The sequence below is a fragment of the Suillus subaureus genome (assembly GCF_016647635.1).
Source record: "Suillus subaureus strain MN1 chromosome Unknown BJ212scaffold_13, whole genome shotgun sequence".
NCBI classification, from domain to species: domain Eukaryota; kingdom Fungi; phylum Basidiomycota; class Agaricomycetes; order Boletales; family Suillaceae; genus Suillus; species Suillus subaureus.
The window spans coordinates 501195-523386 of record NW_024538569.1 but is presented as its reverse complement, the minus strand read 5'-3'; the positions used below and the strand labels follow the sequence as shown (position 1 = coordinate 523386).

At 45.2% G+C, this 22192-nt stretch overlaps 6 protein-coding genes across 6 annotated transcripts; 2 read left to right on the top strand and 4 right to left on the bottom strand.

Moving 5' to 3' along the window:
- Positions 1-232: 232 nt before the first annotated feature.
- On the bottom strand, positions 233-457 carry BJ212DRAFT_1269982 (uncharacterized protein; the record flags this gene model as incomplete). The annotated part of the gene is made up of 1 exon (XM_041330842.1): positions 233-457. A coding segment is annotated over one exon (225 nt), but the record flags the coding sequence as incomplete, so codon positions are not given.
- A 4980-nt stretch (positions 458-5437) lies between these two features.
- BJ212DRAFT_1480165 (uncharacterized protein) lies at positions 5438-6094 on the bottom strand (the record flags this gene model as incomplete). Its single annotated transcript, XM_041340029.1, has 2 exons — positions 5438-5581; positions 5642-6094. 2 exons carry the CDS (start codon positions 6092-6094, stop codon positions 5438-5440), a joined length of 597 nt encoding a protein of 198 aa, XP_041193848.1.
- Positions 6095-6235: 141 nt separating this feature from the next.
- Positions 6236-9206, bottom strand: BJ212DRAFT_1299142 (uncharacterized protein; the record flags this gene model as incomplete). The annotated part of the gene is made up of 15 exons (XM_041332815.1): positions 6236-6327; positions 6373-6561; positions 6617-6809; positions 6869-6901; positions 6948-7036; positions 7103-7231; positions 7324-7650; positions 7712-7808; positions 7968-8026; positions 8086-8111; positions 8188-8248; positions 8459-8560; positions 8637-8708; positions 8748-9129; positions 9183-9206. 15 exons carry the CDS (start codon positions 9204-9206, stop codon positions 6236-6238), a joined length of 1875 nt encoding a protein of 624 aa, XP_041193847.1.
- Positions 9207-14539: 5333 nt separating this feature from the next.
- Positions 14540-15790, bottom strand: BJ212DRAFT_1299141 (uncharacterized protein; the record flags this gene model as incomplete). Its single annotated transcript, XM_041332814.1, has 4 exons — positions 14540-14769; positions 14793-14890; positions 14920-15023; positions 15236-15790. 4 exons carry the CDS (start codon positions 15788-15790, stop codon positions 14540-14542), a joined length of 987 nt encoding a protein of 328 aa, XP_041193846.1.
- A 2543-nt stretch (positions 15791-18333) lies between these two features.
- On the top strand, positions 18334-18843 carry BJ212DRAFT_1480163 (uncharacterized protein; the record flags this gene model as incomplete). Its single annotated transcript, XM_041340028.1, has 4 exons — positions 18334-18423; positions 18476-18517; positions 18567-18617; positions 18670-18843. The coding sequence occupies 4 exons, from the start codon at positions 18334-18336 to the stop codon at positions 18841-18843; spliced, it is 357 nt and encodes a 118-aa protein (XP_041193845.1).
- A 290-nt stretch (positions 18844-19133) lies between these two features.
- BJ212DRAFT_1299140 (uncharacterized protein) lies at positions 19134-19805 on the top strand (the record flags this gene model as incomplete). Its single annotated transcript, XM_041332813.1, has 3 exons — positions 19134-19319; positions 19367-19394; positions 19543-19805. 3 exons carry the CDS (start codon positions 19134-19136, stop codon positions 19803-19805), a joined length of 477 nt encoding a protein of 158 aa, XP_041193844.1.
- Between the last annotated feature and the right edge of the window lie 2387 nt (positions 19806-22192).

The window sequence follows — 22192 nt, the reverse complement described above, 5'->3', positions numbered from 1 at the left end:
ACACCCTGGAATATCAATACCTTTAGGTGAGGTTGAATTGGATAAGAAAAATACAGATGTTCTTGATGTTAGCAGAGATGTCGGGAAGAGCAACATTGACAAGCGCTTTATCAGCAGGGGTGATCTTACAAAGACAATGGATCTTGGTGACACTGTTAACCTGGGATGTCATCAGCACCAAAGACATTCAGTGCCACTGTTGACCCACACTGAATTCAACTGGAGCAGAGAACTAATCTAGATCCTTGCTAATTTCCTTCTTGAGGGCATCACCACCTGCAGCAAGGTTGATAAATGTCAGGGTGACAATTCCCTTTTCGCTGTTTACGACACAAATCACTTTCCTGGTGAACTTAGCACCTATGTAAAAAATGGAAAGATCTGCTGAGCCAGCACCATCTTTTGCCTTGACAACCTTGTTTCCACCAAATTGGATGAGGTTGATGAGGCCATCAAGGGCGGTGGCATCAAGGGAGATTGAGAGAGCAGGGAATCAATCTGATGTTATGTTGGTCCCTTCTGAATGTGGAGTTAATCTGGTTGGAAATAACAAGGATGAAAGCCTTCAGGGCCATGGTGGCAATGATGCCAGTAGTGAGATCGTGGATGATATCAGCATTGATCTGTGAATGTGTAAGTGGATAGACAACCGAATATAGCTGAGTAAGTTAACCTTGAACAAATCATCCCTACATGGCGCCATAAATATCAGTAATAATATATAATGGCCCAAATAGCAACACTGGCCGAGTCATCTAAGAAATCGCATGAGCCATCGTTTGATTTGTGCATTGTGAATGAGAACCCATGCCAGGCTTTCTAAAAATACCAACAGGAATCACAATGACATCATGTCAATTAGCACCAGTCAGTGCTAACTGCTTTCTTGAGATCATCATCAGGGGTAGGAATCCTTCAACTTTGGCAGGGATAGCAATATGAGAAAGGTCTGCAGCCACTCAGGCCAGGAGAGTTTATGATATCATAAAGAGCAAGCTGCGGCCACATAAGATATATGACCACTATCTAAGCTGGTTGCATGTGGAACACTTTACCTCTGTCACAGCAGGGCTGGCCTTTAGGAGAAGTGATAGCGGCTGGCCGATAGTAAGTACTATGTGCTTGGCTAGACCTGAATCATGACGACATTGAGATCATCATTGGGGGTAGGAATCCTTTGACTTTGGCAGGACAGCAATATGAGAAAGGTCCACAGGGGGCATGAGCCAGGAGAGTTTACAATATCTGACAAGTTATCCGAGTCATGAAGAGCAAGCTGTGGGGTGCATAAGGTATATCATTCACCATCTGAGCTGGATGCATGTCGAACACTTTACCTCTCAGGCTGTCACAGAGTAAGTACTGTGCGCTTTGCTACTAGACTATGGTGGGCTCAACCTAACTTGAATGCTCGAGTCAGCTTGCCAGTCACACTTAGGTTACGTCACCGTGACATGATGATTTACCATAGACCAACTTGTCATCAAGTTGGTTGATTTCACTTACTAGCCTGAGTACAAGATGAGTTCTATGGCAAGAGGGGATGGGGTAAGCTATTAATGTTTTAACAATATCCTAATCAAATTTACCTGAGGTTACTGGTAGTTCCAAGTCCCTATCACTCAAACCTGAAGTCATTACACTTTCATGACACTCGAACTTCCAAGTCTGATGGGAATAGCCATGGCCGGTTAGTCACTTCCTGAATGTAAGCCAGGCTTCTTTTAGATCATAGCATAGGATGTTGACATCATGATGCTGCAAAGGCCTGCACTTCTTAGTCTTCTTGGTGACACCTCCAGTGTACACCAGCACCTCTTTGAAAGCAGGCATGACTGTTTCAAATAGTGAGTAGACTAAGTGATGTTAAAGAACAAACCAACACTCACAGCAGTACTATAGGGTATGCTGATGGATCCCTGGACGCTATGGGATCCGCACTGAAAGCATTATTGTTCAAGAAGCTAAGACTCAGACATCAAATAACTTTGGAATGAGTATCTTCATTTTAAATATGTAACTCAGATGGTGAGTGCCTTCAGATGAGAGGGATTGTGTCTTGATGAGCTGCTTCAGTTGGAGTGTCCTACCCAAGTGAAGCTGATCAATTTTTTAATTTATTACTACATCATGATCATGATGCACGTACTAGTACAATGAGGTCTCTGCTGTCTTGATGTGTGAGTTATAAGAACAGCTGTACAGGCCTTCACTTACTTAATGACTGCTTCATTCTACTTTGTTGCTCCTCACTGTTAAGAACCATGTTGCTCAAGGGGGAGAGAGACTGACTCAGAGGGGCTTGGCCTCAGCTCATACGCTGTGCCCCTTACCCAAGTATGTGCCCTTCATTTCATATGAGGTCCGATAATGGTCTGACGAAGTCCAGAGGACTTCCAGAGGCTGGCTACTCTGCTGGAGAGCACTAGAGGACTTCCGGAGGAGCACAGGAGTAGAGTTCCCACTGCAAGGTAATACTTCTACAGGAAACAGGATGGAAGGATAGGAGGTCCGAAGGTCCGGAGGACTGGAGGACAGAAGGACAGGAGGACAGGAGGACAGGATGTCCAGAGGTACGAAGGACAGGATGTCCGAAGGTACAGAGGGCAGGATGTCTGAAGGACAGGAGGATAGGATGTCTGAGGGTTAGGAGGACAGAATGTCTGAAGGTATGGAGGGTGGAACATCTGAAGGTATGGAGGGCGGAACATCCGAAGGACAGGATGCCTGGAGGTACGAGGGACAGGAGGTCCGGAGGTCCAGAAGGAATAGGGGCTACATCGGATGAAGTCTGATGTAGAAACAAACAGAGGTAGACTACCCTAAGGTAGAGTTGGAGAGACAGGGATTGGACCTAAGTCCAGAAAGAGGGTAAGTGCTGGAAAGGTGGAGCTCCAGCCTAGGGAATCAATCCCTAGGCCTGATGGGTAGGACAGACTTAGGTGGACCAAAGTCCAAGAGAGGATTGGGCAAGTCTAAGTTGATATTCAAACTGAGGAACTACAGGAGTATCTACTGTTAAGGTCGTACTCAAAGGGTAATTAGATCTGAAGGGCTTTGGCCTTAGCTCGTGCACTGTGCCCCTTACCCGAGTATTGCCCCTTATTTCAGGAAGGCAAGACTAGTGTGTCCGCAAGGTCGGATGAGTAGTGTAATGGATCTGGATGACTTCCGGATGAGGAATAAGTATTATAGGGCTAATCCGGATGAGTCCAGACTAGAAACTAATGGTAATGGACTGTCGGGGACAGAGGCGGATACGGATAGACTATAGGAATCAATCCTAAGTCTCAGAGGGTGACGAGAGTAGAGGTACTCAAGTCCAGAGGACAGGAATGAGCAGAACTAAGATGATATTTAAACTGAGGTACTACAGAAAGTTACAGGAGGTTATATACTATAGGTATCTAACAGAATGATCAATCAGCAGAGTCTAAGGCTATGTACAAAGCATGTGGATAGTCTATTGGTAAGTAGAAATGGATCACAAATCATGAAACAGAAATGAAACATAGGTAGTGGATAAGGGAGCAGGACAGATATACAGATAACCAAAATACCAGAGTTAGGGGGTTACCAAAAGGGGACGAGTGCTGGTTGGATTCGGATGAGTTGTGGACCGGACCAGATGAGTGGACAGGTTGAATGATGAGATGTTGGAGGGAGATAAGATGCGGATAGGATCGGAGATAAGATGTGGATCTGAGAAGAGATAAGGGTTGGATCTGAGATCCAGATATGTGGATATGACATCTACAGGGGTTATATACTGAACAATATCTGAGGGGATCAGTAAGCAAAGCAGCAAGGCTATGTACGAGCATGTGGAAACACATTAGTAAGTAAGTCGGAACATAAGTAAATGAACTCAGAGATGAAGACTCATACAAGGATCAATAAGCAAGACGGAACAAGAGGTAACCAAAAGCCGGAAGGCAGAGAATGCCTAAATGGGGATAGGCGCAGGATATTGGACAGGGGGTGGGAATAGGTCCAGTGTTAATATCCGGAGGTCTGGAGATCTGGGGATCCAGAAGACAAGGTGGATACAGGACTGGAATACGAGAAGGTGGATATAGTCCGGAATCCAAGATAAGGTGAAGTCTGGATGTCTTGCTGGATGGAGTGTGCATAGGGTGGATGGGACAGGGGGGTATGGATCAGGCTAGCAGTGGAGATCCGATGGTCTGGAGCTCAGGGGTAAATCCGGAGTGTAGTCAATCCTGCTGAGGTGTGGAGCACAGTGGAAGGGGATCTGGGAATGAGCTGGATATGAAGTGGGGTCTGGATGTAGGCTTGGAAGGCGTGGGAATATGATGGAACATGGGTCCGGATTGTGGGATATGACACTCACCAAACTTGACTACATCAAAGACTGTCTCTCACTTAGTACCAGTCTTCTCCCTGCAGATGCGCTTCACTGCTGGCTCAGGCCCAGGGAGTAGGATGAGTCAGAGGTACTTGTTCATCATTCATTGTGACAGCAGGTCCCTGATTTTCTGATACCTTATCAAGAAGAGCAGTAACTTGAATGTTGGTCTTCTGTGACTGCACAGGTAGTACTATCAATACTGGGAACTGAATCGGCCTGGGGGTCCTTCCAATCAACCTGTGATGTGAGTAGGCTTGTTAGCAAAAACTGAGTTAAGTGGGCACCTACCTCACTGGCACTGTTCCCAGATACAGAAAACTCAGATATGTGTTTATGGGGTTGGACATGAGCCATTACATTCTCAACCCAACTTGAAGGGGGTGGCTGAGTGGTTGTTTCATGAGGATTGTTTGTGTAAGACATAGTAGCAGTTACTACTAGTAGTAGTACTCAGACTTGAAGGTTCGTGTTCAAAGAATGACTTGAGGTGCCAGTAACTCATGCTGTGCTAGGTGTGAGCTCTTAAGTAGACTCTGGGTTGGTGCACTGGCAGGGTAAGTATATTTGAAAGTGATGTCTGATCATCATTGTATGCACTAGTGAGGGCTGCCAGGGGCAAGTTGGGATAGAGCTCACAGGCTAGTCCAAGTTTGTTTACTTGAAGAATTCAGTAAGTTCTAAACCGGACTCCAACAGTTTTAGTTAAGCACAAATTAATGGCACATATGTAACATAAACTACTTCTTGATAAATTGCTTGGTACTACTAGCAAAAAATCCCTGATCTTGCAAGTCAGAGCATTTCCAAATGTACTAGTAATCATGGCATCATTTCACAGCAAGTACTAGTACCAAGTACACTATTTACATTAGTGCACAACACATGTCATTTAACAATTGATCAAACCTATTTCCAAGGACTTCAGGCAGCTCATCCATCCGAGACACAAATCCTTCATACCAGATTTTGCCGTCCACTGTCAAAAATTCTAAGGCTGCAGACCAACCAGCCAAACTTTTCTCCAATGACCAATACCCTGCTGTGGCGGCAAGGGTGATAGTGTGCTTAAGGCAGGGATTTCCAGCTGTCTTGATTGAGGAGTAGATATCTGGAGTACTGCTTCACTGATGTGAGGTACTCTAGCAAGTTGCAGAGACCCGCATGGCCAAATGGGACCAGGAGAAGCTCTAGGTCATCCACAGAGGTAGGCTGGTATTTTGTAATAATATGTTAGTTGGTGTAAGGGGAGGATCATTTCAAGTAACCAACCTCAAACACGTCCTCGAAATTGTGGTTTAACAGCAGATATTGGATATTAGCAATGCACAAATTCATCATCTCCTGCTTGCTCTTTGATATCTCAAAAGCCAATCCATAAGCTGATAACATCGACATCTTAGTGACATTTTGAAAGTTGATGTATACTTGCTTCAGCTTGCCTTTCATCCTTGACATGTGCTGACTGCCCTCTGACCTTAACTTCCACTGGGTGAGTCCAGCATGAGTTTCGCCCAAGTATTCAGCAATGACCTTGTCCACTGTGTCCGAGGCACATTGCGTGAGCACATTCGCATCAGGGAACAGGGTCTTCTGGAATATGGCCGTAACCATAGCTGTTGAAGCAGCTGCCTTTGCATTCTCAAGTGTTTCTGGCGCTAAGTATATTGGTGTTGTTATAGGGGATGGTACCCATCCCACAGACAGTGATGATTTTTTGGGCATATGTATGGCACTAAGAAAAATGGACCGTTTTGAGGTGCTGATGTTTGAGTTTAGGATCAATAGCTTTAATACCCTTATGTAACTTCTTGTCAAGTTTGTTAAATGTGGGACACTCTTTGGATGATGGTGGTCGCATTGACTCTAAGTTGAAATCCAAATGGTAGCTGGCTGTGGCAGCAGTTGCCTGCCATTGCGTCTCTGTGTAGGGACCAAATCTAGACTGAACTTTATAACTGTGAATTGATTGATGTGATAACAAAATAAAAATGAAAGCTCACCAGTGTGACTGCTGCCAATCGATTGTTGGTCACCATCTGCGACAGGAAATTGAGAACAATCATGATGCTCCAGGTCGTCTGATGGCAAAGACTGAACTACATGTTGCTGCTTGGGCTGGGGGTCATAGTGCCCATGCTTGGGTTGGGGATTTGAACAGTTCACATTGTTGACTTGAAGAAGGCTGTACCCTGTGAACATCATGGACTTAAGATGATGGAGAAGGAGGAAGATTCCAAAACTTACCGGTATGACTGCAGCTGGCAGGAACCTGCTGGACTTCTGTAACATTGTGATGATATGGAGGATGGCCATAATACCCCAGGCCACCCTGTGGCAATGACTGATGTTGAAGCATCGATTGCTGCATATGCTGAGTGTGCATGTTGGAGATTTGAATAGTCGAAGTTGTCGGTTTGGGGAAGATGGTGATTATACTCTGTGAACATTGTGAAACTGTGAACTTAGGATGATGAAAAAGGAGGAGGTTGAGCCTACTGCTATGACTACTGGTAGCAATGTGCTGGTCACCTGCAATTGTATATCAATTATGATTCTCCAGACTGTCAGACTGAACCCAAGCTGCAGTAGGTAGCTGCTGTTCAGGCTGAGAGACATATCGCCCAGGTTCAAGTTGAACATTCAAATTACTGGGGTTAATATATCCTGCATGAAGAAATTTTTGATTTTCAAATTGAGCCAGCTAAAACGAGCAAGACTTCAAAAACTTACTACCATCAGTGTGGCCACCATGTTGACTGGAAGGATTGAGTTGCCCCAGGAATTGCCTGTCCCAGTCTTGTGTGCCAATTGAGCAGCTTGAGCTATGGGCTTGTTCAAGGTGACAATCAAAAGTATACCCTGAGTAAAGACATTTGTGAACTTAAGACAATGAAAATGAATGAGACTCCAAAATTTACCATGACTACTACTATTGCCAGCCAATTGCTAACCATGATCTACAGCGGAATCTTGAAAACAACCGTGACACCCCAGGTTGTGTGATGTGAATGACCCCAAGTTGGGCTGGCCCATAGACAATTGCTGGTCAGTTTGAATGGGATGATAGCCTGAGAACGGGTCCAGCCTGCCGCCATCATGGTCATTCCAAGTCAAGTAGTCTGAACCATAACCATAGTAATCGACTTGAGGATCTGACACTACGGTCTTGGTATTGCCATACCCTGGCCCACAGTCATAGTGGCCAGCAACATGATTGTCATGAACGTCCAAGTCAGGGTTAATCGGCTCAATCTCAGGCTGGGGGAGATTGACATGCACTTGAGATGTGGAGATAATTGGAGCACAAGAAATACCCTTCAGATGGACTCGAAAACTCACCAATCTGATCATTGTAGCCACTGCTGCTGCCATGATACTGATTCTGCCACGACCAGTCCGAGTCAGCTGGCAATGGCAAATTTGACATCATAGTAAGCTATGATCGGATGAGCAGTACTAGTAATAATGGCACTTGAAGGATGATCAGGCTCAAATAGGTGACTGGTATGTACTATAGACACTACATAGCATGGGCCAAGTCCAAGTTCAAGTTGTCAGTGTTTGTTTGTGTTCTTGCCATGAGGTTTAGAATCACTGTAACATTGTGGACCATGAGTCCCCACTGGCAGGCGCTGGCCGATAATGACCAGGACTCTATTGAATTGAATTAGATACGTCCTGCTGTATTAGATACAGACTTACTCCCGACTTACTCTTGTAATCTGCTTTATTCTGACCCCTGTAGTCAGGATGTCCTCTCATAAATCTCGGAGAAGCGAAGTCAGTTCTAATTTGGGACGGAGTGAGTAACTTACCATTTTGATGAGTGTCCCAAAAGGCACTCTAGATTATTACCATCAGTCAGGGTTTGGGGTGCTGTTTGCGGTGTACAGTATACTTAGTAGTAGTCTTCCTTGAGTCAATTGGACCTGAATTCTCAGGACTGAGTGCGGCTGCATTGAACCTGAGTCAGGCCTCCTTACTCAACCCTCTGGAAATCAGGGTATGAATCTACTGCTATGGCATTGTGTCAGCTGAACTTGCCACGATCTCAACAAGAAATCCGCATTACTACTGTCAACTTACATACTGCTACATGATGACGCAACATTCTGATACCATTTTGAGCGTGGTACCAATTAAGTAATGGGACACATGCCTGTGGCATGAATTGCAAAGTGCTACACACTACAGGAGAAAAGTTTTGTCCAATTCTATAAATAAAACATGCATCAATGCGACAGCCTGACATGTTTACACCCACTGTGAGATTTTGGATCTTGACCACCATTGCTATCTTCTGAGGAGTCCCCTGAGCTCACACTGTCCAAGGAATCTGAGTATGCGACTTGTAAGTGATCATGTCAGTAGTGACATCGTTCAAGAGTAGGGAAACACATATGAGCGGCGCTCTTAAGGAAATCTAGTTGCGCGTCTCCAACAGCAAATGATGTCACATCATGGCTGTATGCAGTAACACCCAAGCTAATGCTATCTTCTATCCCCTTCTTGGGGGATCTTACAAGCTCTTTCATCGAGGTGCATAGCGACTCTAAACTAGCATTGGCATATGTTTCACCCTCATCCTCGAGAACCATGTGAAGAAATTTCAAGTGCTGTTCACATGCATGAATTTCCCAAGCTGTTGTCAAAGCACACATGTGCCTCCACTCAACATCAGCATGCATTGTAACAACAGCCTGAGCTGCCGCCTCAGAAGACAGGTGTTGCAAGTGACGCTCCAGTACATCATTGCTCTGATATAATATATATCAATAATCAAGGTTTGGATTTTCTTTGAATATCATACCATTTGAATATCTTCCAGATTCATAGTGTCATTGTGGCATAGTTGATTGTCAAAGAAACAGCAATCGAATGTGCTAGGACCCCTCCGATGATATGGTTTGGGTTTTGTTTTTGCCCTCTTCATGTAATGAGATAGATGATTGATTATGGGAGGGGGTGATATGGGTTCATTTATACCATCATCAGATGAATCAAACACCGTAACGGTGTCAGGAAGCGATAGTGACCTTGCACATTTGGTGTGTTTGTTTGGTGAGACAAGATGACCCCGGGTCGTTTTGGCAGGAGTTGGGGTTGGCTGTAGTTTTTCACAGCAGGGGCAGTGATATGGGGACTGGCTCCACCTTTGTCCTCATAGTCGACACTAGAGTTTCTGACAGGGCTTGGAGGAGGATGAAGAGGCATGCTTGGTTCTTTGACTCAGGGAGGGAAAATTCCAGGTTGCTTATGAGTACGTGTACATTCATTACCCCTTCTATTATATTAATATGAATTGTTTTTGCCTGCAATTTCCATATGTAGTGTACTACTAATAAGTCAATTTAATACTCCAATTTGAAATGTGGATATGGTCACAAGCTCCATTGCGGACACTGGTACTGGTGTCCATGTCATTATTCATTCAATCATGCTGAATCACCTTTCGAATGACACTAACAGTTGGCTTTGCGAGAGGTATCTGTGCCAGTGCAGGTTTTCATTAGTGCCAAGCTTGTTATCGATTGCCTGCTTATCTATCATGATGCACACCAGAGCACAGTGAGTCACTGTCTTCACCAACTACCAGCTCAATGCGGTGGTACAAAAATGCTCTCGTGAGGTCCCCTTCATCCTCATGGCTGCTGGATAAGTTTTATTTGGCACCCGCAAAACCAACTTGAAGTCTTTGGAGCTGATTATGCCTAGGATCCTACTGTGTCAGACCAGCTATTATTTCTTCCCTATCACTTCTACTTACAACCATCACTACCTCCGTAGTAAGCTCTTCCACTCTGTGAGCTCAAGCCACTGCTAGCATAGTAATCAAAATTTCACAGGGCAAACCTGCTTCTTGTGACAAGTGGTACTTTTGTGTCCTAAGATTAGAGTCTCATGGTCTTGCATAGCATATAGATGCATCCACCAAATCCACAATTGCAACCTGGTTCAGAGAACCACTCATGCGAGGCTCTCCATACACACCACAGACCAAAACTCATCTCTGATGTGAAGCAGCTGCATTTTTCAAGCCGGTGGCTGTCAATAGTAGTAGCAAGACACCTGTAATGTCAATATTGGGAGCCTCTCAACACTCCAATAAATACTCTGTGACATGCAAGGAGATTGAGGATGAAGAAGACATCATCACTATTCGAGGAGTGCGCTGGCGCAAACAGAAGCAGCCAGATACTTCTTTTGTTCTCAAAGAAATCTTGGAACGGGCTGATGAAATGTGTCATGATGCTGATGAAGAAGCATCATGAAGGAGTTTGATGATTTTCACCCCTCTGAGTCTGTGACATCTGCCTGACAGGCCTTGCATACACTAACTGTATTATTTACTATATACTCCCCACTCAATTAGTACTTGCACATAATGTACTTACATATCTACTACCTGTCAATGTTGCTCATCATCAATCCGAACCTCAACTAATGTTTGGCACATTTGGCACATTTGGCAAGAGGTTATCTGCACAGTGTCACAGCACAGTCACATCACATGACATTCATTGGATTTGCATGTCATCTACCTTAGTATTCAAAACACTCTGACGTTTGTCAAGCACAACCCTTTGCTCTGTAATTCGAAGCAGATGCTTGTGGCTGATGTCTCTATAGCCTCTAAGCCTGATGTCTAAAGTCTCAGGGGCCACTAAGGCTGTTAAAGTCACCAGTCTGGTCTCCCAAGGTGCCACATTTGATTTGAACTCACACTGGTGCCTTCCAATCCAAAATGCTCCAACCTTTCCTCAAGTACAAACCTTTGCTTCATAATTCACAGCAGATGTTGTGGTCAAAGTTTCTGTAGTCTCTAATCCTAATATTTACAACTACACATCTTTGCTCTGTAATTCGAAGCAGATGTCACCAAGGGCTTGGAAGTCTCGAAGTTCTCACTTTTGACTTGCACCTCCCACCATGAGGCAACAAAACACCTGGATCTTTGCACAAACCTTTGCTTTGTAATTTGAAGCAGATGTCACCAAAGTCTTGGAAGTCTCCCAAGTTTGACTTTTTACTTGAACCTCCCATGCCAGTGCTCTTCACCTTGACGTTCATACAAACCTTTGCTTCGTAATTCAAAGCAGATGTTGCCAAAGTCTTGGAAGTCTCTCAAGTTGCCACATTTTGCTTCAACCTCCCATGCCAGTGCTCTTCTATCCAAAAACACTTCGATGTTCCTCAAGTACAAACCTTTGCTCCATAATTCAAAGCAGATGTTATTGTACATCTTAACATACTGCCTGTAGAGTGACCTCGCCACACTAGGGTGTATCGTCAAACACTGTTGTTTCATATTCTGACTCATGCTCACATCAAACATTCACATTTGGCTACTTGCCCTCAGTGGATATAGAATGCATGGATCAAACACCCTGATGATGTATCAGATCCATATGCATGCCAATCACAGATTCCTAACTCTTAATACTCTTGTCCTGACTCTTAATACTCCTTTTGTCCTAACTTGAATATGATCATTTAGCCTGACATCTAATCCGTCATTTTGATTTTCGTGCTTAAGCTCCAGCCTTTTATCTAACTTCACATCCATATCATATGCCTGTCGAACATCAATATAATGACGCTTGCAAGAGTTACATCTCAGAGGTGATTCATCTGAATACCGTAAATTCATGAATGTCAATGGGGAAGTATGTCCACTGCACAACATCGAAGCAGACGTAGATTTTATCTGGTTAACCCTATCCCAAGTCATGAACAGGGCTAATGAAATTCTCATATGGGGTCAATTACAGCAGCAAACGCATCAATACGGAATGAAACTGGAACAACCCTGGTGCCTAGACAGCCTTGCAACCATTTTTGAATGAGCACAGTATTTGATGCATTTCCACCACTTTGAAAACTTGGTCGAGTAAGTCAGTGCATTTATCCAATGCCAACTGACAGTAACTGACAGTGATGCATTTCAGGGCATACAATGAGACGTTGTTTCATTATCTGACTGAGGGCATGGAGAGTATATAACCCCTGTAGATACTCCTGTAGTTCCTTAGTTTGAATATTAACTTAGACTTGCCCAATCCTCTCTCGGACTTTGGTCCACCTAAGTCTGTCCTACCCATCAGGCCTAGGGATTGATTCCCTAGGCCGGAGCTCCACCTTCTGGCACTTACCCTCTTTCCAGACTTAGGTCCAACCCTCATCTCTCCAACTCTACCTTAGGGTAGTCTACCTCTGTTTGTTTCTACATTGGACTTTGTCCGATGTAGCCCCTATTCCTTCCAGACCTCCAGACCTCCTGTCCCTCATACCTCCAGGCATCCTGTCCTTTGGATGTTCCATCCTCCTAACCCTCAGACATCCTATCCTCCTGTCCTTCAGACATCCTGCCCTCTGTACCTTCAGACATCCTGTCCTTCTGTCCTCCATCATCCTGCCCTCCTGTCCTCCTGTCCCCCTGTCCTCCTGTCCTCCAGACCTTCATACCTCCTATCCTTCCATCCTGTTTCCTGTAGAAGTATTACCTTGCAGTGGGAACTCTCCTGAGCACTTCCTGTGTTCCTCCAGAACTCTCCCATGCTCCTCTGGAAGTCCTCTAGTGCTCTCCAGCAGAGTAGCCAGCCTCCAGAAGTCCTCTGGACTTCATCGGACCATCATCAGACTTCATATGAAATGAAGGGCACATACTTGGGTAAGGGGCACAGTGTATGAGCTGAGGCCAAGCCCCTCTGAGTCAGTCTCTCTCCCCCTTGAGCAACATGGTTCTTAACAGCTATTCAGACATTCAGAAGATCTATTGTCCAAGATCCTTCAAGGCTTTGATTTGTCATTCATCAGACCCCCATCATCTCCTCTGCAATGCCCCCATAGTGGGGCTCAACTGGATCCCTTCATCATATGAATGTTCCTTTTCTTCTCAACTGCATGCTCACACTTGCTGCAGGCACAGTGTTGGGTCACCATTTCTGAACCCTCTTGGTTTACTTGTCAATGTCACACATTGTTTTTGTAATTTGGGCTCGCTTACATTCATTTGGACCTCGCTGTACTTTTCCAGTACTGCATGGCTCTACATGTTTTCACTAGTTGCAGAAGTTATCCGAAACATTTGTAGTGCTGAGGAGATCAGGACCAATCATTTGCACAAGCGCTCTGAACTTCCAGCTGCATATTGCATCTGGCATGCAGCAATAGTCTGAGATATCCCAATACCTCCTTTGTCCTCCCCTCCACCATGGCGTGGGTGCCTCACACTCATGCAGGGACGACCTCACTTATGAAGATTGCCACCTTGAAAGCTATTGGTTATATCTGTGAGGACTGAAATCAGGCTGTGTCTATGGAGAATGCAATATCCGGATGTCCCGCTATGGTTTTTTGCAATTTGTTGTCTCTCTCACTGACTTGATTGGCGGGTCTTTTCCAACCCCCAGCACCTCATTGGCCCACTGAACACCCTCTCGGCTCCACATCCCATCTATCTGGACCAAAAATATCTCTTGCTTGAAAGGGGCAGCAGAAAATCACACATAGCATATATCTAGCAATGGAATGTACTTTTAGTTACACGCACTTCTCATATACTTATTGGGTTGAGGACTTCAAGATCTGTACTTGTACGATACATAGTCCTAGGGTGAATTTGGATGAAAGAATGTTGGACTATCATTTCATGGTATCAAATTTTTTGTTTCTAGCTGCTCCTGAATTTATGTCTTATATGTCCTTGAGGTCCTCGAAGTAGTCACATGGGTCTATGTCTCAGAAGTCGCTGAAGTTGTCATAGTCCTCATAGTCTTATATGTCCTTGAAATTGTCAAAGTGGTTGCAGAACTTTTAAAACTTAGTTCCTTATGCAAACAAGCAACAAGTGATAACTGAATTGTCATTATGGAAAATTACATGATTCTTTCAACTACTTCTGACAACCCTTTTATGTAATAACATGTCAACATTGACATTTGACTAGATCATTAGTCTGTGACTCAGACTAGTCATCTCTCTGGAAAGACAACCTGGTTATTGACCCCTTCCCTCCTCAGGATGTGCATTTGAAGCTGATTGTCGACCACCTGCCACTCACTCCTGCCACTCACTCCCCCCGCTCAACATTCTGATATGTTTTGGTAGTACCAATCTATCACCTAGCTCTTTGAATAACTTGTCTAATGGCTCATGCAATTCCAGTCAAGATACCATGAATTGAGGGCCTTTTTCATCATTCAAAAGCCTAGCGAGGTGCATTTCCAGCAACATAGCTACTTCATCGAAGTGGAGCTCTTCTGTCCCAGTGTTGTGGAACTCAGTGCTGTCACCACCATGGAGTGCACGTATAAACACCCGCATTCGGCAGATGTTGATTGCTGTCATTATGATCCGCTCAGATACAGGGACGGTGGAGCGGGCATTTTGCGATGCTTACATGCAGCAGAGAACTCACTTGCACAGTAGTCCAAAACAGTCATATGTTTCCAGTAGGTTACAGTGTTATATCTGATGCCCGTTACTGCTTGACTCTTTATGAGACTGTTGTAAAACCTGGTCCTACATATCAGCCTGCTGCTCACCCAGCACCACAGCTACATTTTTGCCATTGAATCTGGGGTTGAGTGCCAGGCAGGGGCAATTCCTGGGTTCTCCAGATGGCAAGAAGGTCCATTCCCAGCCACCTCTTTTGATGAACCACATATGGTCACTGGAGGGGTGGGGCACCCAGCAGAATCCATTGAATCATGTCTGGTGAAGGTTTCGAATATTATCAGCTTTTTCTTCATCTAGCCCCTCCATGAGGGACAGCCATCATTGATAGTAGGATGCAGATGGAAATTGCTGAAGAGCCTTAACTGTCAAGGCTCCTTTGGCTAGAAAGTAGTGCCCAAATACCAAGTCATTCCAGTCGCTGTTGCTAGTGATTTGATACTGAATCTGACTAGAAACTCCACCAAGGTCCAGTGAATCAAATATGTCCACCCTAGCTCCCTGCCTCTCCACTGCATTGAGCAGTATCCAAGGAGGCTCAGAGGCTAACTTTGGAGATGGTACCAGCTGAAAGACATCAGATGCAAACTGATGCTGAATGGCAGATAGATTGCTAGATGTTGAATCTACAATCTTCCCTGAATGGATGTTGAATGCAGGGCGGTGGCTTCCTATATCCAGTTCTGCCACATTTCCCTCAACCTGAGAACCTTCCTCGCTGCTGCTTGAGTCATGGAGTGCGTGAGTTGTCTTGCACTTCCTTGGATGGTGGCTGAGGTGTGGGTTTTTTGACCGACTTGATGAGTGGGATTCCGAGAATTCCACCTCAATGTCTTCCACAAAATCTCTTTGATACAGGGTCAGCAAGGTTTCAGCGTTAATCGGTCTGGTGTTGGGCAGGTGATAAGCTCCAGTGTCCTTCACTAGGTCTGACAGGAAGTACGTTCCTCTACCATACATGATAGGATGAGTGCCTGGCCCCTTTGCATCAGCTAGCATGTGCTGGCAAGAAGCTTCCAGCAATATGCTCTCTGCTCTATCCTTAGCTCATGAACAAAAAATGCATCCTGTAACCCATCTTGGGTCTGAAGCAACTCTAGAACTTTAAGTCCCAGCTGTTGGAGGAGATGTGTCAGAAAATCCAGTGTACCAAAGTGGAACTGTCCTTTCTGATCCCAATATAAAGTCATGGCGGCAGAATGAGTAATCAACCATTGACTCTGATCAATTGGGTTGAGACTAATGACCACATGTTACAACAGACTAGGATGGGCGCGACGACAGGTACTCGATAAGAGCACGCCTGAAGCCGGATCGTGTCCTTACAAATGTAAGGTTCTTAAGACAAGTCAGAGAGAGTGTCTCTGGCTTGAATATTGGTTATCAGACGACTTAGGATTGGAGGTCCTAAGCGAAGGATAGTTCAGGTAAGACCTAGTAGATTAAAGTGAAGTCTATCTAAGTACAGGACCTGGTTTATATAGGTGTAGCCTACTTTAGGGCAGGTACGTATATGTCATCAAGACGAGTCAGAGATAAGGGGTCGTGGACGCATACGTCATAGACGAGTCAGAGATAAGAGGAAATGAGTCATCTAGCGATGGCACATGGCGGTCGCGATGTAATACAAGTATGGCAATCGGTTAGTCTAATGATGGCACAGCCGGGTGCGGTCATGACATAATACACAGTTTAAGAGAATGAATAGGGGGGTAACCGCATCTGTAACACCACAGGCCAAAGACATTTATTGTAGATGAGAGCTATGGTCTCTGGGGGAATGGCAGAACTTTTACTTGGGTCGTACAGTTTGGGGAAGAAGATGCAGGTGATGTTGTGTCAGCCAACTTTTCCCAAAGGCATGTTGGGAATTTTGTAAAGTGGAACCCCTGCAATGTTCTGGTGAAGGTGAATCTGTCAGAATACTGGATGTTCGATAGAAGTCTTCCCACCTTGGGGTAAGATAGGGTGCATTTTAAATGGTTATCTTCTGTGAGGCTATTGCGAAATGATACCAAGGGGAAAATGGACATGGGCAATCTGAATGGGAGATTGCATGTAACGCCTATAACAGAGTCAATGTCTCTGTGCAGTTGGTATTGAGACATAGGAGGGGCAAGCACTCCTTGTCTGGCATTTAGGAATATGTGAGCTGTCATATCATCCCATCAGAGGCATCCAGCAAGTACAAAATGAAGAAAATCCTCCGTGTCTTCTAGTGTGGACAAATGTTGAGCAATGGAGACAAATTCACTCAGGGAGACCTGAATGCCACATAAATCCTCATCAGGGGGTTGCATGTTGGAGTAGTGATGTATGCTAGCCTAAGCCGATATTCTGAACTTGGGCTGCAAGTCTAACCTGGTAGACTCATGTGATGAACAGGTGCAAAACCTTACAGGTTCCCACAATTATTCCGTACATACTATCATCCGATCCATAATGCACAATTACATGTTCACTTCTTACAATCAAAATTGACTCTCACTGTTGGTCCAGGTGTCTGGATATATGTCAGGGTCTGGGCTCATGCAAACTCCATATCTTAGTGCTCGCTGCTGATGGATTTAGTGCAAGTAGTTAGTGATATGGAACAAACCAAGGTGCATTGAAATTTGAACCGAAGTCGCCTCACTGCCACTAACGTATGTTCTCCACAAGGTGTAACTGCAGGATCAACCAAATCTAAGCGCCTAGCAGGTCCACTCATCACCTCTCCACCATCTATTCTCCTCAACTCTTATTTTGCGCATTATCTCAAAGCTCATTGTCTACCTGTCTGTAAAGCACGTTGTCCTTTCTCAATCAGATTCATGCTCTGTGATGAGGCTGAGCCAAGCACATCTGTTAGAGGGGGAGTAGCACTGTTTGACTCATCAGCATGTATGAGACCGCCATATGGTGCACAACACTACCAGGATGCTCTTTGGGAAGGTGAGCAAATCATGTTGGGATACCCACTGACTTACTCAACAAGAAGCAGGTGGGAATGATGTGCTCCCTCCTCAATGGCAATGGTATAAGATGCTGGCTGGTGGAACATGATATCAAGATGATGTACTCTCCATCACTTTGAATCGACCTTTACTAGGAGTTCGACTAGGTGAGCAGGGAAAGCACCACTACAGAGGAGCGAGGGACTCATGACGAAGCATAGGTTATCCTGGACAACCTGCTGTTGCCAGGTGCAAGTGACACATCTCACCACTTGGTCAGTCCTACTTCATCAACTGCAACACTCAGTCCACATCATGGAAGAAATCAACACCTACATCTTTTCCACATCAACTGATAAAACTATCCAAAAATGACGATCAACTAATGGAGAGGAACTTGTCGTCCTTTGGGGTCATACCAACGCTGTCAGATCCATTTGCCCATCACCTAACGAAAGCTATCTCGTGAGTGCATCAGCTGACTACTCCATTCCCATCTGGGACCCCAAGACAAATCAGCAAGTTGGGGATCTACTCCTGCATGACAATGAACTCATTGCTGTGGTCATGTCCCCTGATAGAAAAAATACTGCCAGTGCTGGATTAGATGCAAAGGTCTATGTATGGAGTGTGGAAGCAGTGCTCAAACAGCAGGGTGTGCACATCTGCATTGTGCCTTGACATCTTTTATATTTTGGTTGTTGTTTAGGGCACGAATGATGCTAATGCAAAGCCTGACCTGGGGCTCAAGGTAAGTTGGTCCTGCGTCTCTTTCCCACTCATTCTCACCTTTTTACTAGGGACATTCAGCTCAACCAAAACAAACCAATACTAGAGGTTTAGCGAGATATGTTAGTGTAGTTTTTTCGATCCTTGGGTCTTACTAACTTGATTTTGATACAGGGCAACAATTTCTTTGGCAATGATGCAAACCATGTGCCTCATTATGCTCCATCTGAGAGCTCATTTTCTCTCATTCGTTGGCGTCATGTGCTCGGCTCCATTCATTTCACTACTCAGCCTGCAAAATACACTTCAACCAGTATCACACCAGCCCCGATAATGGAACTGACGTGAAAGGAAAGACGACAGGAAGGATGCACATCAATGATGCTGTGGTGTACATACACGTTTGCTCGCTTAGTAAGCACTAGTTTGATCCATTTGCTTGCAGGTTCACACTAGGTTCAAACCACCCTCTGCTGGTCAATTTGCAGGTGATCAGTCCTTCGGCATGCTATCCCTTCAACTACAATCAGCACCCCACAGAAGTCTGCACTTTCATGAAACTTGTATTTCTAGTTACTTCAACACAAAACTCTTAGCATAGATATCTCTAATAAAACTCATTATGAGGTTGAACAACCATGATTGAAGCAGAATTGAGTGAGATAGTCAAAAGTGCTGAAGTCATGCAGAAATGCCACCTGCCGATTTGTGCCATGATGGGATTTCAAACTGCACACACCTTACAAACCCTCAAGTGCTTTAGCCTAAAACCTCAACTACCTCTGCACCCCACACGTTATGAGTGGCAGGCTGCAGCAATGATGGTGAGCAACTATGCCTTTCATTCCTGCATCCATGTGATCTCTACCAGGATTCGCAGCTACCTGCTGAAGCTCCAAGTAGCATGGACTGACCCTGGCCTGGCCAAAGGGTGCAGATGCATGGGCAGCTTGAGCCCTCTTTAGGTTTAGTAGCAACTACTGCATTCCCACCTGCTATCCCTGATCCCATGTACTCAGGCTCACATACTGCCTTAATTCTTTCTAGTGCGTCAAACATGCTTGGAGTGTGAATTTTTGCTCTATGGGCTGCTGCCCATTGGCCTCCCCATTAAGCTGGCAACCAGCCACAGCTTTCTGCTTGCGGATGCCCTGCAGGATGAGCAGCTGATTTTCGAAAATGACTATGGCACTGCTCTACAGGAGGGCATGAGCTCCCTCGGGTGCATTAGTGACCTGGCACTGCACTTGCAGATGCAGATAAAGAATGCATATGCTGGGCTAATGTATGCCCCACCAAAAGCTGTCTGAGGTAAACCATCTGCATTGCTCACTATAAATGCCACTCACCAGTGGCGGTGCTTACCTGCTTCACAGCCTCAGATGTGGGCCCAAGGGCTTTACTCCAGCTGAGCCCCTATGGCTTGAAGAATCACTGGTGCATGGCTCAATGCCTAGGACTTCACCTCCATACCCTCAGAGTGCCATTCAGCACATGTGAATCAATGCTTAGGAAGTCAGTCAGTCAAGGGCTCTGCATGCACCGCAAAAATCACCTGAAGGGTGGTGCTTTGTGAATGGTACTTGTTCTCACCAGAGGAACTAGGAACTAAAGTTGAAGGCATCGTGGTCGTAAGCAGGTGTGCATAAATGCCAGCTGTTAAATGCAATTGGCATGCCTGCATACATCCACTATGGCTTGAGTGTCAGATGAGTATCATAATGAAAAGGCCCATCAGTAGTAAATCTGTTGAGGACAACAGCCCTTGACATGCATGTGATCCCTCCATTCATAATGTGCTGCTTCCATATGGTTGATTGTTCACCACCTGCAGATGAAGAAAGTACAAAAGCAGGCACAGTGATCATTCACATGACTTGAAGCTCCATATACAGGCACATCTATTGGTTGTAAGTACTTCACGAGTCTGTAATTGGGGGCATGAGCAAACAAGAATTCGTGTGTATGTGATAGGACCCTGTGTTCACAAATGAGGGATGTCATATGTTATGGTGAGCTGCTGCATTGCTGACAGATTCTAGCATGGGTCACTGGTGAGGAGATGTAGGTAACCCTCCGCATGCCCAAATAGTAAAAAGGTCAGCAGCACACCAATGCTCGGAATCAAATATTGACAAATGAACACACCTCTTATTCCTCAGCCATCTAGACCTGGCTAGAGCATCCCAGACCTAGCCTAGAGTGTTCCAGAGCACTCTGGATTGCCTTTCAAATGTAATTCCACTAGTAGCAAATGGTAAAATGTTAATTTCCCCGCTGTTAGTAAAAGGTTACAGCATGATCTGACATGAACTTGGGCATGATGTTCCCCCGGCCAATGCCTAGTGATGATAGCTCAAGCAGGAGCAGCAGAGACACCTGCAAATTTAAAAACTGCTTCTCCATCAGCTCAATACATTGGCACAAGCAAGTTGTTGAATGATGTGATAGTATGCAGTGAGCAGTCACTAAATACTACTGATGACGACATCTGATGATATTTGAAAGTCCCACAGCCAAGGTGATATGGAAGTTCTATTCCTAAGCGATGCTTTCAGCTGATGTGGCTATTGCAGTTTGCCAGTGACTACCGCTAGTACTTCATGGAAGATTACCACCGTCACATTACCATGACTGCATGCTCAAAAATCTTGGAGGCAGTTCTATTCCTAAGTGATATTTTCAGCTACTACTGATGGAATTCCATGCTCTACATTACTCTAGGCTTTGTTTCTAGAATGGTATTTACTGGCATTCCTGCACTCCTTTCACACCAACCAAAATTGCCCCTTCACTCTATTTTACCTCTTGAAAGATGCCCACCATAGTGACAGCTGGGGCCCTTCTAGCTCTTGGGGCACCTTCTCTGAATGAAGGAGACTCTGAGGATGATGACTTGGTGCCTACTTCTGGGGAGCACAGGGAGATCAAGACCCTCCACCCCCCTTGGTGTTGGCCTAAGTGGCAAGAATGCACTGGTCTTGCTTCAGTTCCATTCCCAGCAGTAGCAGCAACGGTGGAGACCTCGAGCCCCTGGAAGACTTCTGAGGCAGCTAAGGCAGTCTCAACTTTTATTTCTAACTTCTGGGCTCTCTCAGAGGCAGAGCAAGTCAATTATATCAGATGCCTACCTCGGGACAATGACGCCAAGGGGCGTGGCTTGTGATTGACCTTCTTCAATGTGCAGTGGGGCCACTGGAAGGTCACTAGCACTGTGGACACCATTTTGGCAGAGCATGCCCTGGACCTGTATTCAATCATGAGACGTATGAGGATCTCGAATGTGAGATTTCATTTACTCCAGCCTATGCCTCTGCCCCACCTCACACTCTTCCATCAGCTGCCAGAACTGGCTACTTCTCAAATAACCTTGGCCTATCCTAGCATTGGAGAAGCACTTTTTGGCATGGACGCCTTCATGGAGGATTGCATTGCTCTTAAGGAACTGGTTCAGCACTTCCTCAACAACCTTATGGTACACCATTGGTCCAGGCACAGGAAGTCTATTCAATGAGAAAGGGGGAGACTTGAACCATGCTGTGTCCGAGTTCAACAGGCCTGGAAAGGTGCCCTTTCTCCATCCTCTTTTCTCTTATACTTTCTAACACCTACCACAGTTGGCCTAGTGCTCATGGACCTTGTGGAGGGGGGAGAGCGTCCTGATACAGAGCTCATTAGAACCTGGCTGAAGGACATA